This window comes from Loxodonta africana, chromosome 3 (assembly GCF_030014295.1).
Source record: "Loxodonta africana isolate mLoxAfr1 chromosome 3, mLoxAfr1.hap2, whole genome shotgun sequence".
Classification (NCBI taxonomy): domain Eukaryota; kingdom Metazoa; phylum Chordata; class Mammalia; order Proboscidea; family Elephantidae; genus Loxodonta; species Loxodonta africana.
The window spans coordinates 82,089,840-82,108,367 of NC_087344.1; the positions used below are offsets into that span (position 1 = coordinate 82,089,840).

The 18,528-nt window shown below is 38.4% G+C and overlaps 1 protein-coding gene across 1 annotated transcript in view; it reads right to left on the reverse strand.

Annotated features, from left to right (window-relative positions):
* Positions 1 to 18,528, reverse strand: part of EIF2B3 (eukaryotic translation initiation factor 2B subunit gamma) — a 169,566-nt gene that overhangs the window by 102,920 nt on the left and 48,118 nt on the right. Inside the window, exon 4 of the mRNA XM_003415359.4 lies at positions 10,340 to 10,499. Coding sequence (XP_003415407.1) covers positions 10,340 to 10,499 — 160 coding nt within the window. The remainder of the gene's footprint in view (positions 1 to 10,339; positions 10,500 to 18,528) is intronic.

Genomic DNA, 18,528 nt, shown 5'->3' on the forward strand with positions numbered 1-18,528 from the left:
ATCAGTGAAGTTTGAATAAGGTCTATAGATTGGAAAAAAGTACCAATGTAGTTTCCTATTTTGATAATTTTACTGTAATTATATAAGACAATGGTCTTTTTTGGAATTAAAAAAAATTTAAACATGCTTTTTAAAGATATACATTGATATATTTAGAGGCAAATGGGAATCGTGTGTGACTGTTTCTCAAATAGTTCAGGATAATAATGATACATGTTATATCTTATGTATGCATATTATGTACATTGAGTATTTTAAAGAGATTAAGAACAATAAAGCAAATGTTAACATTTGGAGAATCTGGCTAAAGTATACATGAGGTCTTTGTACTAGTCTCACAACCATTCTGTAAATTTAAAATTACTTCAAAAATAACTTTTTTTTTTTTTAAAGAGGACAGCCAAGACACTGCTTAGTCAAATGAACTGGATGACCTATAAGCCCCCTGCATGGCACAAAAAGAAAGCACAATAAGGAATTCTCTCTCTGAATTCACCATGAAAATGAGAATACTATTTAAGGTCATCCACCTTCAACTAATGTTAACTACATGCCTACTCTGCGCTAGGTTTTATGCTACATACAGGGCATTCAAAACAAAGTGTCTAGGTATGGAAAGGAAACCCTTGTGGCGTAGTGTTAATGCTACAGCTACTAACCAAAGGGTCAGCAGTTCAAATCCACCAGGCGCTCCTTGGAAACTATCGGGCAGTTCTACTCTGTCCTATAGGGTCGCTATGAGTTGGAATCAACTCCACGGCACTGGGTTTTGGTTTAGGTGTAGAGAGTTCTCTGGCTGACAAAGATCTTACCAGCTGTTATGGATTGAACTGTCTCCCCCAAAAATGTGTGTCAACTTGGCTAGGCCATGATTCCAAGTATTGTATGGTTGTCCACCACTTTGTGATTTGATGTAATTTTCCTATGTGTTGTAAATCCTGGAGCCTTGGTGGTGCAGTGGTTAAGAGCTACGATGAGCTATGGCTGCTAACCAAAAAGGTTGGCAGTTCGAATCCACCAGCTCCTCCTTGGAAACCCTATGGAGCAGTACTATTCTGTTCTACAGGGTTACTATGAGTAGGAATTTGGTTTTGATTGTAAATTCTAATCTCTGCCTGTGGTTAATGAGCTAAGATTAGGTTATGTCAAAAAGGATTAGGGTGGGATGCAACACCCTTACTCAGGTCACAGCCCTGATCCAAAGTAAGGAGAGTTTCCCTGGGGTGTGGCCTGCATCACCTTTTATGTTGTAAGAGATAAAACGAGAGAGAACTGATCAGAGAGATAGGGACCTCATACCACCAGAAAAGAAGTGTCGGGATTGGAGTGTGATTTGGACCTGGGGTCCATGTGCTGAGAAGCTCCTAGATCAGGGGAAGATTGATGACAAAGACCTTCCCCCAAAACCAACAGAAAGAGAAAGACTTTCCCTGGAGCAGGTGCCCTGAATTTGGACTTTTAGCCACCTAAACTGTGACAGAATAAATTTCTGTTTGTTAAAGCCACCACTTATGGTATTTCTGTTGTAGCAGCACTGGATAACTAAGACACAGACTGTCATATTATTGCTGTTTTTTTTTTTTTTCTTGTCTCCAACCAGATTATAAATTCTTTAAAGGTAGAATTTATGTTTCTTTTATCTCTCTCACAACATATAATACAGTGTTGGATGCTTAATAAATCCTGCTATTAACATCTGCTCAGTCTTTACAGCTTAAAAGCATTTTTACACAGAGGCAGCATAGCGTGATTAAAAACAGAGCCTCTAAAGCCAGACCATCTGCGTCTGAATCCCAGCTCAGTCACTTACTAGTTGCATGTCTTTGAGCAAGTTACTTAACCTCTCTTTTCCTCAGTTTCATCTGTAAAATGGGGATAATAACAGCATTTACCTCATGGGCTTGTTATGAGGATTAAATGGGTTAATATTTGTAAAGCTTTTGTAATAGTGTTATTAACTAAAACATTAAATAAAATGTTTAAGTTTAAAAATTTTTAAACAATACATGTTCTCATTTCATCCTTACAAGACCTTTACAACAATCTAATAAAAAGCACTGTTTTAATACCTCTTTACAAAGGAGCACCAATGAGGGAGTGAAGGTTTAGCTTTAGGAAAAATATCTCTAAAGACGAAGTTGCTTCCTATTGACAGACAATGAAAACTATACAACTGAACATGCTACACTGTCGGCTGTAGCTGCCCGCATACCTAGAGCCAAACGCATTACTGAAGTATGTAATATGTTTAGTTCAGGCATGTGAAAGCATTCATTCCTTCAAATGGTCTCTGGTCATTTTATCATATACAGTGTTTGAATCTGAATGAAGAGAAATTACTATAAAGAATTGTGTGTTGTTTTTTTCAATAAACAAAATTAGTGAACTCCTAAGAAGAAATGGTAAATACTGCCAATTTGAAACTAAATTCTGCAGATGATTTTACATGCCACACAGCAGTTCTGACATCTATCAACTCATCCACTAAGTGGAAACTTGAGAATATAGCAAAGTCTGCAAAGATCTGATTATGACTCAACCATTTTAAAAAGAAACATAGAGTTGTTATTTTTGGATACAGCCTGCAGGGCTTATCCTACTCAAGTCCTTGGGTTTACAAAACCTTGAATTACTGAATGTCCTGGGAGCAATAATTTCCAGAGAGTCAATTTTTCAGCTATGTTGCACTTCGGTCTCAGTTCCCTCCCTCTCAAGCCCCCTCCTTGTATTTGCTTCTTTGTAGCTACCATAGTAACTAAGGCCTCAGAACATGATACAAATTATAGAAATTTGGAAAGTTTTTTTTTTTTTTTCTCTATTGTGCTTTTACCAAAGTGAATTCCATTTTGGGAGTGGAGCAAGTAACTTTAGAATGTCCATCCTAAGATGGCAGACTACATAAATAAGATTGAGAAAGCAGCTAAAACTCTGAACTTCTAAATTTTTACTCTGTAATATTCCACTGTACATACTTTTTTTTTCTAGTTGTTTTTTTACTTCTCCAACCCTTTTGTCTCCACTATTCATCTACTCATCCATTCAACCAATAAATATATTTGTACACCTATCCTGTGACAGACACTATCCTTGGAGTTGAGGATATTCACCAACTCATTCTATGAGGCCATTATGATCCTGCTACCAAAACCACACAACAATACAGGAAAATTACAGGCACAGTCAGTCATTTTGTAAATACAAAGGTCTGAAACAAAATATTAGCAAATCAGAACCAATAGTGTATGTAATAGATCAAAAAGGGTCACAAATTCTTTGCAGCTCCTCCCATTAAGAGGTGACATCTATTTCCTTATCCTTTGAATCTGGGCTGGCCTTGTGACTAGCTTTGACTAAAAGAATGCGACAGAAGTAACACTGCAACTTCTGAGTTTAGGCCTCAAGAGGCCTTGTAGTTTCTGCTCTCACTCTTTCTTAGAACCTGCTACTACTGCAAAATGAACAAGACAAGGCTAGTCTCCTGAATGATAAGAAAACACACAGAAAGAAACTCGGCTATTACAGCTGTGGCCCTAGACATATTAGTGAGCCCAGCTGTGGCTTACAGGCTCTGAGATGGCCCCCAATGAGACCTACCTCTTGTACACCCTTGTGTATTTCCTGCCTTTGAGTGTGGACTGGCCTAGCATCTAATCAACAGAATACAGCAAAAGTGATGTCAGTTCTGTGATTAAGTTTCATAAGATTGTGACCTCTGTCTTGCTAGGACATTCTCTCCCTATTGGTTTTGATAAAGCAAACTGTCATGCTGGAAAAGCCCATATGATAAAGAAACAATGTCAACAGCCAGCTTGTAACTAAGGCTCTCAGTACAACAGAATTTGGGAAACTGAAATTCTGCCAACAATCAAGTGAGCCTGGAAGCAAATTCTTCCCCAGTTGAGCCTTCAGATGAGACCCCAGCCCTGGTTAACACCCTGATTGCTGCCTTGCAAGAAAATCTGAAGCAGAGGACCCAGCTAAGCTGTGCCAGATTCCTGACTCATAGCACTATCTTAAGCTGTTAAGTTTGTGGTAATTTGTTAGGAAGCAACAGATAACTAATACTCGAGGCTCATATCACTTGAATAGAGATGAGCCATCTCAGCTAAACCCAGCCCAAACTGCTAACCCATAGAATCATGAGCAAATAAATGATTGTTGTTTAAAGCCACTAAATTTTGGAGGAGATTTTGTTATGTAGTAAAAACTAACTGATACAATATGTAAAAAGGATAGTATGCCATGGCCAAGTTGAGTTTATCCCAGATATGCAAAGATGGTTTAATTAGAAAAATTTATACTTGTAATTCATCATATTATCATAGTAAAAGAGAAAAATCATGTGACCACTTAAACAGGGGCAGAAAAGGCTTTGATAAAACTAATATACTTATGAAAAAAATCTTAATAAATTAGGACTAGGAGACTGCCTTAATCTGATGTCAAAAAACCAAAACCAAACCCATTGCCATTGAGTTGATTCCGACTCATAGCAACCCTATAGGGCAGAGTAGAACTGCCCTATAGGGTTTCCAAGGAGTAGCTGATGGATTCGAACTACTGACATTTTGGTTAGCAGCCAAGCCCTTAACCACTGTGCCAATCTGATGTTAAGTACCTATGAAAACCTGTAGCAAGCATCACTTTAACTGGGAAGATACCAAGCACACTCTTTTAAAATCAGGAATGAGAAAAGGGTGCCAACTCACATCATTTCTACCTATAATTGTAGTGAAGGTTCTGGTCAGCACAACAAGACAAGAAAAAGAAATTAGAAACATAAGTCTGGAAAGGTGGACATAAAACTGTCTTTATTTGCATAAGATTTGGCTATTTACATAGAAAAACCCAAAGAATCTACAGATAAGTCATTAGAAAGGAGAGTGTGGCAAGGTGCCAGGATATAAGATTTATATATAAAAGTCAACTGTAATTTTGATATATCAGCAAATGAATTAAAAGCAAATTAAAAATACTATTTTCAATAATATCAAAGAATATCAAATACCTAGAAGTAAATGACATTAAAGGATGTGAGATATCTCTCAGCAAAAATTATAAAATTTTATTAAAAGAAATTAAAGAAGACCTAAATAATTAAAAGATGTACCATGTTAATGGATAGAAAGACTTAATAATGTAAAGTTAAATTCTTTCCAAATCTATTGAATCTGTGTTTTTGTTGTTAGCTACCCTTGACTCATGATGACCTCATGCACATCGGAACGAAACATTGCCTGGTCCTGTGCCATTCCCATGATCAGTTGCAGACGGGACTGCTGTGATCCACAGGGCTTCCACTGGCTGAATTTTTGGAAGCAGATAGTCAGGCCTTTCTTCCTAGTCTGTCTTAGTCTGGAAGCTCTGCTGAAACCTGTGTAGCATCACAGCAACATGTAAACCACCACTGATAGGCAGGTGCTAGATGTGCATGAGGTACATTAGCTGGGAATCAAACCCGGGTTCCTAAACAGAAAGCGAGAATTCGATCACTGAACCACTGATTAATGCAATTCTGATATAAATCTGAATAAGTTATTTATGCAACTTGATAAATAGATTCTAAATATTTATATGGAAGAGTACCAGGCCCAAAATAGCCAGGACATTTCTGAAAAAGAAGAGCTAGGACAAGAGACTTGCCCTATCTTATATTGGGACTTACAATCAATGTATACTAACTATGACTATTTTAACATTGGCACAGGGATAAACAAATTGACCAATGGAATAAAATAGAACCCAGAAACAGATCCAAGCATGTATGAAACTTGGGAATATGTTAAAGTTAATATGTCAGATCAGTGCAGAAAGGAGGGTCTATTCAATAAACGGAGCTAGGAAAATAGGCCATCTGTACAGAAAAATGATTAAGCTGTGTGTTAATCTCATACCATATACAAAACACAACTCCAGAGGGATCAAGGGCTTACAGGTCAAGTAGAAAACTTTAAAATTCTTGAAAGGAAATTTAAGCTAATATTGTCTAGAACTTACACCAGGCAAGTTCTTAAACAAGACACAAACCTTCTTTTAAATTTTTGATAAATGTGATTATACTAAATTCAGAACTTCTGTTCATCAAAAGAAATCTTAAAGTAAAAAGACAAGTTTTAAAGTAGGAAAGTATACTTACAGCACATACAACTGACAAAGAATTCATAACAAGAATATAAATCAATAAGAAAAGTTCAAATAACTTCATTGAAGAGATATGAACAAGCTTTTCACTGAAGAGAAGGTAAACATGACAAGTGAACAGAGAGAGATGTTCTACCTCATTACATCAGGGTACATATAATTTTATTCTCACTTAATTGACACAAAGGCAATACCAAGTGCTGGCAAGTATAGAGAACACAGGGTTCTTTTAAACTGCTGGTAGAAGGGGATACTGAAATACAGGTAGTTCCTGTCTTATGACACATATGAGTTATAATGATTTGAACTTACAACCATCTGTTTTTTTTTGTACATCTTCTCATTAGTGATATATATGCAGGTATTAAAATATACGCGTAAATTTATATGTAATGTTTGCAATACCCAAAGACAAATAAAGATCGGATTTATATAGATACTGATAACAAAAGGCAAAAATAAAGGAAAAAAAAAGAGGTATTCAACTTATGTCAGAACTGACTTACAAGAGAGTTGTTGGAAAAGAACCCCATCTTAAGCTGGGGGCTAGCTGTAACTACCATGGAAAAGGGTAAAATAGTTTAAAATTATCTCCCAAATTAAGCATTCATATATCCTACAACCTGGCAATTGCACTAAGAAACTCTTGAGTATGCTCATTGTGTAGTAAAGATTTTGATGTCGCCCAAAAAGAGGTCTCCACCACTCGTCTCTCAGTTTATTGTATTGTGGTGGCTTGTGTATTGCTGTGGTGCAGGAAGCTATGCCCCCAGTATTTCAAATACCAGCAGGGTTACCCATGGTGGGCCGGTTTCAGTGAAGCTTCCAGACTAAGACAGACTAAGAAAAAGGACCTGGTGATCTACTTCTAAAAAAACTGGACAGTGAAAACCTTAGGAATACCAGCAGATCATTGTCTGATTTAGCACTGGAAGATGAGCCCCTCAGGTTGGCAGGCACTCAAAACAACTGGGGAAGAGCTGCCTCCTCAAAGTAAAAACCAAAAACCAAATCTGCTGCTGTTGAGTCGATTCTGACTCATAGCGACCCTACTGGACAGAGTAGAACTGCCCCATACTGTTTCCAAGGAGTGCCTGGTGGATTTGAACTGCTGACCTTTATGGTTAGCAGCCATAGCTCTTAACCACTATGCCACCAAGGTTTCCCTTCAAAGTAAAGTTGACATTAATGATGTAGATGGAGTAAAGCTTTGGGACATTTGTTTGCTGATGTGGCACGACTCAAGATGACAAGAAACAGCTGCAAATATCCATTACTAATCAGAACATGGAAGTACGAAGTACGAATCTAGGAAAATTGGAAGTTGTTCAAAAATGAAATGGAATGCACAAAGATTGATATCCTAGCCATCAGTGAGCTGAAATGGACTGGTATTGGCCATTTTGAATTGGACAATCATAAGGTCTACTATGCCAGGAATGACAAATTGAAGAGGAATGGCATTGTTTCCACTGTCAAAAAGAACATTTTAAGATAAATTCCGAAGTAAAACGCTGTCAGTGATAGGATAATATCCATAAGTCTACAAGGAAGACCAGTTAATATGACTATTATTCAAATTTATGCACCAACCACTAATGTCAAAGATGAAGAAACTGAAGATTTTTACCAACTTCTGCAGTCTGAAATTGATCAAATGTGCAATTAAGATGCACTGATAATTACTGTTGATTGGCATTTGAAACATGGGAACAAAGAAGGATCACTAGTTAGAAAATACAGCCTTGATGATACAAATGACGCCAGATATTGCACCGTAGAATTTTATGAGAATGACTTCTTCACTGCAAATACCTCTTTCCAACAACATAAATGGCAACTATACATGAGGACTCTGCCAGATGGAATACACAGGACTGTATCTGTGGAAAGAGACGATGGAGAAACTCAGTGTCATCAGACAGAACAAGGCCAGGGGCCAACTGCAGAACAGGCCATCAATCGCTCATATGCAAGTTCAAGCTGAAGCTGAAGAAAATCAGAACAAGTCCATGAGAGCCAAAACACAACCTTGAGTATATCCCACCTGAATTTAGAGACCATCTCAAGAACAGATTTGACACACTAAACACTAATGACAAAACACCAGATGAGTTGTGGGATGACATCAAGGACATTATATAGGAAGAAAGCAAAAGGTCACTAAAAAGACAGGAAAGGAAGAAAAGAACTAATCATCCCCCAAGATGTGATGTGATGTGATTAGCCAATCAAGTGTGAGGGGATTAGGGTGGGATACAACACCCTTACTCAGGTCGCAGCCCAGATCCAATGTAAGGGGAGTTTCCCTGGGGTATGGCCTGCACTACCCTTTATCTTAAAAGAGATAAAACGAGAGAGAAATAAGCAGAGAAGGAGGGACCTGACTACCACCAAGAAAAAAGAGATGGGAACAGAGTGTGTCCTTTGGATCCAGGGTTCCTGCTCTGAGAAACTCAGACCCAGGGGAAGACTGATGCCAAGATACATGTAGATCTCCAAGGAATGCCCATCTCACAGATGTTGAGACAAGGACCTTCCTCCAGAGCCAACAGAGAGAGAAAGCCTTCTGGAGCTGGCACTCTGAATTTGGACTTCTAGCCTTCTCTAAACTGAGAGAATAATTTTGTTTGTTAAAGCCATCCACTTGTGGTATTTCTGTTATAGCAGCACTAGATAACTGAGACACATACTTTGGAAATGTTACCAGGAGGGACTAGTTCCTGGAGAAGGCCATCATGCTTGGTAAAGCAGAGGGTCAGAGAAAAAGAGGAAGGCCCTCAACGAGGTGGACTGACACAGTGGCTGCAACAATGGGCGCAAACATAATAACAATTGTAAGGATGGCGCAGGACCGGGCACTGTTTTATTCTGTTATATGTGGAGTGGCTATGAGTTGCAACAGACTCAACAGCACCTAACAACACAACAACAATGAAAAGAGGTCTGGCCTTTTCCCTCAGCTTCTAGGAGGTAATCTCTAAGCCCCTGGGATGTCATTTCTGATAGGAGTATCTTTGTTTACCTGGGGACCATGGGTCATGCTAGATTGTCTAACAATATGGTTTAAAGACTGAGACTGGCCACAACAGATAGTATTTAGGGTGGGGGCTGACTGTGCCAGAAAGACCAACAATGCGATGTAGGGTGGGGGTTATGTGGTATCAGTTGACCTCAGGAGGGGCTGGAGGCTGAAATCAGCCATATGGGCAATCAGTCATGCCTATGTAATGGAGCCCCAATAAAAACTCTGGACACCAAGGCTCAGGTGAGCTTCTCTGGCTGCCAGTACTCCATGTGTACTGTCACACATCAATATTTGAAGAGTAACACTGTCCTGACTCCATGGGAAGAGGACAGTGGAAGCTCTCATTCTGGTACTCCTCTTAGACTCTGCCCTATGTGCTTCTCCTCTTGGTTTATTTTAATCTGTGTTCTTTCCCTATTAAAAACCATAACCATAAGTCTAATAGCTTTCACTTAATTCTGTAAATCTTTCTAGCTAATTATAGAACCTGAGGGAGGTTTTGGAACTTGCTATTTATCATAATATGTCTTGGATAATTCTATGACTCTTTAAAATGATGTGCATATAAAACTTTGATAAAAATAAAAACTAAATTCAGAAAAAGAAAAGGAAGCAAGCAAGCAAGTAAGCAAGCATGCAAACACAGGCTATGGTGCCAGAAAGCATGAATTCAAGTATCTGGTTCTACCACTTACCACTAACATGATCTTTGAGCAACTATCAACAATATGCTATGAGGCCATACACGGACATGAAAACTTGGAAAATAACAAAACTGGAGTATTCCAATGAATATTACATATTAAATTCATAAAAGCAATTTAAATCACTGCTATTAAATTTATAATCAGTTTAAATATTTAAAAATATTTGATTTTAAATTAGATTTTTTATTTCTTAAATATATGCATTTAATCATTTGAGCCTTAAACGCAATGCAAATAGCTTTTAGTGTTCCTCTCCATGAACAAAAGCCTCTTGGACATTACAGTATCTGATCAATAGTTATAAGCATCTTCAAGTCAGGGACTGTGTTTTATATGTCTTTATGTCATTAACTTCTGGTACAGTGCCTAGGGAGAATGTAGTAGGTTCTCAATAAATGCATTAATAATAATAGCAATTATAAAAAAACAACAAACAAATAAGTCAAACTCCAGTCTTCCTTACCTGCTTTTTTCTTCCCCTTCTGACCTGGGACTGGTTCTATGCTGTTTTGGCCTTTTCTCATTAACATAGCAAGTGACGCATCATGAGCTCTGAACAGGTCCACAACCTCATGTAAGGCAACATCTGTTATCAGATCACAGCTGAGGACCAGCACATCTGTCTGTCAAATGGAAAACGGGAAAGTCAGTATCTCAAAGGATCACAAAAATCATCACAAAATAAACCTATAATGTTTTAGTTGTAAACACAAACTGGACAATGGCTTTCAAATCTTTTCATAAGCAGCGGAACAAGTAGTAAATAAAAACCGGGTTGTTTAATTGAACTGTACCGGGAGAGTGTCTGGAATCTCTACCTCCTCGTGGGCCTTACTAGACAGTCCCTGAAGCACCTCTGGAACCCTCAGTTCTAAGTAACAGAGTCTGAAAACCACCACATTGTCTATAACTTTGGAATTAATGATCTTAATATATATATGGCAATGGGTATATATATACATCCTTTTATAATTTAAAGAGGATTTTTACATAGTTTGATGATTCAATATGGTTATGAAACATCACTTTGCTTTAACAAAAAAAAAACAAAAAACAAACCCAAACCTGTTGCTGTCGAGTCAATTTCGACTCATAATAGCCACCCAAAAGTCAGAGTAGAACTGCCCCATAGCGTTTCCAAGGAGTGCCCGGTGAATTCAAACTGCCAACCTTTTGGTTAGCAGCCATAGCTCTTAACCAATACACCACCAGGATTTCTGCTTTGCTAAAGGACTAGGAAATAACAGGATATATATAATATAATGGTTCACCCTTAAAGAACTAAGTCTAGCTAGTAAACAAACAATAACAATCCAACCTCAGGTATATACAAAACACTCTTTTAATCTTTATAACACTCCCATGGGGATGGGATTGTTATTATTAATATTATTAGTTCCCATTTTTATAGATGGGAAAAGTCAGGCCTACCTACCAAAGTGCCTGGAATATGTTGTTGTTGTTAGGTGCCATGGAGTCAGTTCTGACTCACAGCGACCCTATGCACAACAGAATGAAACACCGCCCAGTCCTGTGCCATGTTCACAGTCATTGCTACGTTTCAGCCCACTGTTGCAGCCACTGTGTCAACCCATCTCATTGAGGGTCTTCCTCTTTTTTGCTGACCCTCTACTTTACCAAGCATAATGGCGTTCTCCAGGTTCTGGTCTCTCCTGAAAACATGTCCAAAGTACGTGAGACCAAGTCTCGCCATCCTTCTAAGGAACATTCTGGCTATACTTCTTCCAAGACAGGCTTGTTCGTTCTTCTGGCAGCCCACGACATATTCAACATTCTTTGCGAACACCATAATTCAAAGGTATCAATTCTTCTTTGGTCTTCCTTATTCATTGTCCAGCTTTTGCGTGCGTACTAGGCTGAAAACACCATGGCTGGGGTCAGGCACACTTTAGTCTGCAAGGCGACATCTTTGCTTTTAAACATTTTTAAGAGGTCTTTTGCAGTAGGTGCGACCAACGTAATACGTCATTTGATTGTTTGCTGCTTCCATGGGTGTTGATTGTGAATACAAGTAAAATGAAATCCTTGACAATTTCAATCTTTTCTCTCTTTATCCTGATGCTGCTTACTGGTTCAGTTGTGAGGATTTTTGTTTTCTTTATGTTGAGGTGTAATCCATATCAGAAGCTGTAGTCTTTGATCTTCATCAGTAAGTGCATGAAGTCCCCTTCACTTTCAGCAAGGAAGGTTGTGTCATCTGCATCAGGCAGGTTGTTAATGAGTCCTTCTCTAATCCTGACATCCCATTCTTCTTCATATAGTCCAGCTCCTTGGATTACCTGGTCAGCATACAGACTGAATAAGTATGGTGAAAAGATACAACCCTAACGCACATCCTTCCTGATTTTAAACCACACAGTATCCCCCTTGTTCTGTTCAAACAACTGCCTCTTGGTCTATGTACAGGTTCCGCATAAGCACAATTAAGTGTTCCAGAATTCCCATTCTTCAAGATGTTTTCCGTAATTTGTTATGATCTACAAAGTGGAATGCCTTTGCATAGTTAATAAAACACAGGTAAACATCTTTCTGGTATTCTCTGCTTTCAGCCAAGATCCATCTGACATCAGCAATGATATCCCTGGTTAGACATCCTCTTCTGAAACTGGCTTGAATTTCTGGCAGTTCCCTGTCATGTACTGTTGCAATTGCTTTTGAATTATCTTCAGTAAACTTTTACTTGCATGTGATATTAATGATACTGTTTGATAATTTCCACATTCTGTTGGATCACCTTTCTTTGGAATGGACACAAATATGGACCTCTTCCAGTCGGTTGGCCAGGTAGCTATCCTCCAATTTTCTTGACACAGACACGTGAGCACTTTCAGGGCTGCATCCGTTTGTTGAAATACCTCAACTGATATTCTGTCAACTCTTGGAGCCTTGTTTTTTGTCAGTGCCTTCAGTGCAGCTTGGACTTCTTCCTTCAGTACCATCAGTGCTTGATCATATGCTACTTCCTAATACGGATGAACTTCAATTCTTTTTGGTACAGTGACTCTGTATTCCTTCCATCTTCTTTTGATGCTTCCTGTGTTGTTCCATATTTTTGCCCACAGAATTCTTCAATATTGCAACTCGAAGCTTGAATTTATTCTTCAGTTCTTTCAGTTTGAGAAATGCCAAGTCTGTTCCTCCCTTTTGGTTTTCTAATCCTAGGTCTTTGCACATTTCATTATAATACTTTACTTGGTATTTTGCAGTCACTTGGAAATCTTTTGCTCACTTCTATCACTTCAACACTTCTTCCATTTGCTTTACTACTCTACATTCAAAAGCAACGTTCAGAGTCTCTTCTGACATCATTTTGGTCTTTTCTTTCTCTCCTGTCTTTTTAATGACCTTTTGTTTTCTTCATGTACGATGTCATCCTACAACTCGTATGGTCTTTGGTCATTAGTGTTCAATGTGTCAAATCTATTCTTGAGACAGTCTCTAAATTCAGAGGGTGTTACAGATTGAAATATGTCCCCCCAAAAATGTATGTCAACTTGGCTAGGCCCTGATTCCCAGTATTGTGTGATTGTCCACCCTTTGTCACCTGATGTGATTTTCCTATGTGTTATAAATCCTACCTCTATGATGTTAATGAGGCAGGATTAGAGGCAGTTATGTTAATGAGGCAAGATTCAACCTACGAGGTTAGACTGCCTTTTGAGACAATCTCTTTTGAGATACAAGAGAAGACAGCAGAGAGGCAAGGGGACCTCATACCACCAAGAAAACAGTGCCAGGAGCAGAGCGCGTACTTTGGACCCAGGGTTCCTGCACTGAGAAACTCCTAGAGAAGGGGAAGATTGGTAACAAGGACCTTACCCCAGAACCTACAGAGAGAGAAAGGCTTCCCCTAGAGCTAGAACCCTGAAATTGGACTCCTAGCCTCCTAAACTGTGAGAGGATAAATTTCTGTTCTTTAAAGTCATCTACTTGTGGTATTTCTGTTATAGCGGTACTAGATGACTAAGACAGATGGTACACACTCAGGGTTGTACTTTGGCTCTCGCAGACTTGTTTTCATTTTCTTCACCTTCAACTTTAACTTACACAGGAGCAACTGATGGTGTGTTCTTCAGTTGACCCGTGGCCATGTTCTGACTGATGATATTGAACTTCTCCATTGTCTTTTTCCACAGATGTAATCCACTGGATTCCTGTGTATTCCATCTGGTGAGGTCCATGTACATAGTCGCTGTTTATGTTGGGAAAAAAGGTATTTCTTTAATGAATAGGTCATTGGTCATACAAAATTCTACCATGCGATTCTCTGTGTCGTTTCTACCAACAAGGCCATATTTTCCAACTACTGATCTTTCTTCTTTGTTTCCAACTTTTGCGTTACAATCATGAATAATTATCAATGCATCTTGATTGCATGTTCGATCAATTTCAAACTGCAGAAGTTGATAAAAATCTTCAATTTCTTCATCTTTGGCATTACCGGTTGGTATATGAATTTGAATAGTCGTATTAACTGGTCTTCCTTGTAGGTGTATGGATATTATCCAATCACTGACAGTGTTGTGCTTCAGGATAGATGTTAAAATGTTCTTTTTGACTTTTAATGCTACACTGTTCCTCCTCAATTTGTCATTCCCAAAATAGTAGACCATGACCATCTGATTCCAAATGGCCAATACTAGTCCCTTTCAGCTCTGTAATGCCTAATCTACAGGTATTCCATTTCATTTTTGACAACTTCCAGTTTTCCTAGATTCATACTTCATACAATCCATGTTCTGATTATTAATGGATGTTTGCAGCTGTTTCTTCTCATTTTAAGTTGTGTCAGATCAGCAAATGACGGTCCCGAAAGCCTGACTTCATCCAAGTCATTAAGGTCGACTCTACTTGGAAGCTGGAGCTCTGGTGGCTTAGTGGTTACGAACTCAGCTGCTAATCAAAAAGTCGGCAGTTTGAATCCACCAGCTGCTCCTTGGAAACCCTATGGGGCAGTTCTACTCTGCCCTATAGGGTTGCTATGAATCGGAATCAACTCGACAGTGACAGTGTCTTTTTCTTTTTTTTTTTTGCTCTACTTGGAGGAAGCAGCTATTCCCCAGTTGTATTTTGAGTACTTTCCAACCTGAGGGGCTAATCTTTTGGTTCTATATCAGACAAAGTTCTCCTGCTATTCATAAGGTTTTCACCAGCCAATTTTTTTTTAGAAGTAGATTGTCAGGTCCTTCTTCCTAGTCTCTTAGTCTGGAAGCTTTGCTGAAACCAGTGCACCATGGGTGACCCTGCTGGTATTTGCAATATTGGTGGCATAGCTTCCAGCATCACAGCAACACTCAAGCTACCACTGTACAACAAAGTGACAGATGAGTGGCTGCCTGGCACATAGTAGCCATTTAATAATTGTCTGACGAATGAATAAATCAATTAAGAAAAACTTTTTTCCACATGGCAGGTTTTCTAATTACAATTCTGGAAATTCAGCTTAATTACAAATTATTATGGTAGTTACCGTTTACCGAATGGTTACTACTTGCCAAGAATTGTGATAACACTTTGCATGTATTATCTCACTTAATCTTCACAATAACCTTATGCAGTGAACACTATTATTATTTGTACCTTACAGACTAAGAAACAGGTGTATAGAAGTTTTGTAATGTATCTAAGGTCTAATAGCTAGAAATGGCTATTCATATAACTAAAGAATCTGCATTACTGAGAAGTGTTTAAAGATGTATAGTTTCACTTGAAGACCCATTTAAGGGAGGTTCTAGTCCACAGTATTGGGTACCAGACAGACCTGACTTTAAAGTATTATGTCCAGCTGGGATATCAAATTTTAAGAGTAACCCTGATAAACTAAAAAATATCAATAAAAAAAGTGATCAAGATGGTGAAAGAGCTGAAACCGACAGCTGAAAGAACAGTTGATGTTCAGTAGGAAAAGATAATATTGTATGTAGGGGAGACAGTAGGCAGGACAAAGAGTGGTAGGTAGGTTAAGAAAGAAGAAGGTAATAGCACTCTTCAAGTGTTTGACAGTCTGAATGAAGAGCCAAATTTTACCTGTAGCCCAAGAGCAAAACTAAGAATGATAGGTAATACATGCATGGAAATATTTTTGGTTTACTTCTATCAATCTATACATGGAACCCTGGTGGTGCAGTGGTTAAGAGCTCAGGCCGCTAACCAAAAGGTCAGCAGTTTGAATCCACCAGCTGCTCCTTGGAAACTCTATAGGGCAGCTCCACTCTGTCCTGTAGGGTCACTATGAGTTGGAATTGACCAAATGTCAATGGGGTTTTTTTTTTTTCTATCAATCAGAGCTAGTCAAAAAGAATAATTCTGTAAGATAATGAGCTCTCCATCATTATAAGTGCTCTAGCAAAAACTGGATTATCACATGGCAATGATTTGTTTAACATTTATTGAGCACTTACACTGCCAGGCCGTACAGTGGAACTTGGAAGGAACCTGAACTAGAAAGTATTAAGTGTGAGCGGATAAGTGAGTCTACTCAATATATTTTAAACAAATTTCTACCCAAACATTCTCCTATTATGTTTTATCATAAATGCAGATAATGAGGTCCAAAAACAACTGGAAAACAAATTCCTTAAACATAATCTTAAATCATCTATAGCAATGTTTCTCAGTAGTACACTTAAAATTTCCCAGAGGCACCTCAGAAGAAGCCTGGTTCCCTGCTGCCCTTCCCGATTCAACCAGGGCTGCTACTCTTTTATTTTCTAGGCTTCTGTACACACAACCTGTGGGCTGAAAAAAGGGTTCTGTTGCTTTAAAAAATCATTCTAAGTTCAGAAATAAAATTAATATCTACATGGAAATTTTTCTAAGTGGTTCCAACTCTCCTAAGATTTTAATTTAAAATCAAGATTCCTGCCTTGGGTGGGAAAATTGATGATTTCAACTCACATTCTAACAGAATAGATTTCACATAAAGAAAAGGCTCATGTTCACTCAGAAAGTGAGGCTCAACCATTAGAATGCCTTGTCTTATTGCCTGAAATTTCTTATTCTGAATGTAGAATCTATACCATCATTTCTTTTTCTATATATGACTCATTATCTATAGTCAAAACAATTCCTTTCGAGGGTCACTTAAGGTTAAGAAGTTCAAATTTGGATTTTCTCTACTCCTCTGTTTAAAGCCTGTATAACTCTTTCTGGATCTTAACTGTGAATCTGGGGGAAAAAAAAAAAAAAGTTCTTGTAAACATCTTAGGAAAAAACTCCTAAGCCTGCAATTCACTATCCAGGAACCACCAAACACTAACAAATCAGCCCACATAGAGGCAAGCTAAGGAAGAAACAGTCTGCAGAAAGACAGGGGACATGTGGCCATTACTAAAAACATCCATACGATTGTCACTAAAGCAGTATAGAGGTTGCTCCATTTCATCATAATGGAAAAGACAGTTTGCTGAAGAAAAATCTCCTTTCTATTTTTCTAACTTTCTCTGATAAGATGACTGATTTTGTAAGTTGGCTGTTCTACAATAAATTGAATCATTAAGTGCACTCCAAAGTATAGGCAAAGACCCTAACGCTTCTGTGGCAGTGACAACATTGTCTTGGAAAATAAATGCTGTTATCATTTAATGTCTGCAAAAGTACTTAAATCTGTCAGTATAGTGAATACCTTACAAGTCCTGCATAATTGTGAACAGGCTTTTAGATGACTTTTTGCAAAACTGAATGTAAAATCCCCAAGGAGCACCAGGAACAGGTCCCCCTACCCCTCAGGATGTCTGGTTGCCATCTGCTCTTGGTGTGAAAAGAAAAGCTAGGTCTGAAAGGGCAGGGCCCAGGATACAGACATACAGACGGAGGTGCTGTTTCATCAATCCCTCTCCTGACTCTGTTCCCAGAAAACGTACCATGTAAGATTCACTGAGACCAAACAAACTGCCATCCTCTTTGGAACCCTATCAGTTCCAAAGGAAAGTCTTTGCTGTCTGATTGATCAATGTACTTTGTTTCCAAAGCTGGAAATCCTAGAAGAAGAAACAAAAGCCTGAAAGGAAAAATAAATCTCTCTTACTTTTTTTACTTACACCTTCATAATACTATTTTTCTTTATATTTTTATAAAAGGTGCAATAAAAAGAAAATAAATGATCACTGCTTAGATTTTTATTCTAAAAAATGTAAAGCAGTCTAGAAATGTAAATACTCTTCTACTAAGTGGAGCCCAGAGGGAGAAAGTAGAAAAACTGATAAGTGCCAGAGAGGTATTCTTATCACATGTGATCACAAGCCATGAATAAACATGGACTGTTCGGACTGTGAAGCAGCTGTATATCTGAAATGCAATCAACCTGATAGCTCCTTAATCTCACCAACCCTCAGCTGCCTTGTGTTTCATGGGACCAGTTCTGTTCTAACTGCAACAGTCTTTTCTTCCACAGTAAACCAACTGGAATCTCCCTACTCCCTACTCACTCAAAAGTCCTCAGTATGCGTCAGCCCAAGTCTGCTCCTAGAGGAGCCACGGCAAGGACAACAGCAAAAAGCACAACTCTGAAAGACAGCAAATGTGTGCACTGTTGATAAAGTGGAAACACACAAGGTCCCCAAGGGAAGACAGCACTTTGAGGACATCAGGAATTTGAAATTCAAGCTTCTGCCACTTGGTCATGGCTAAAGC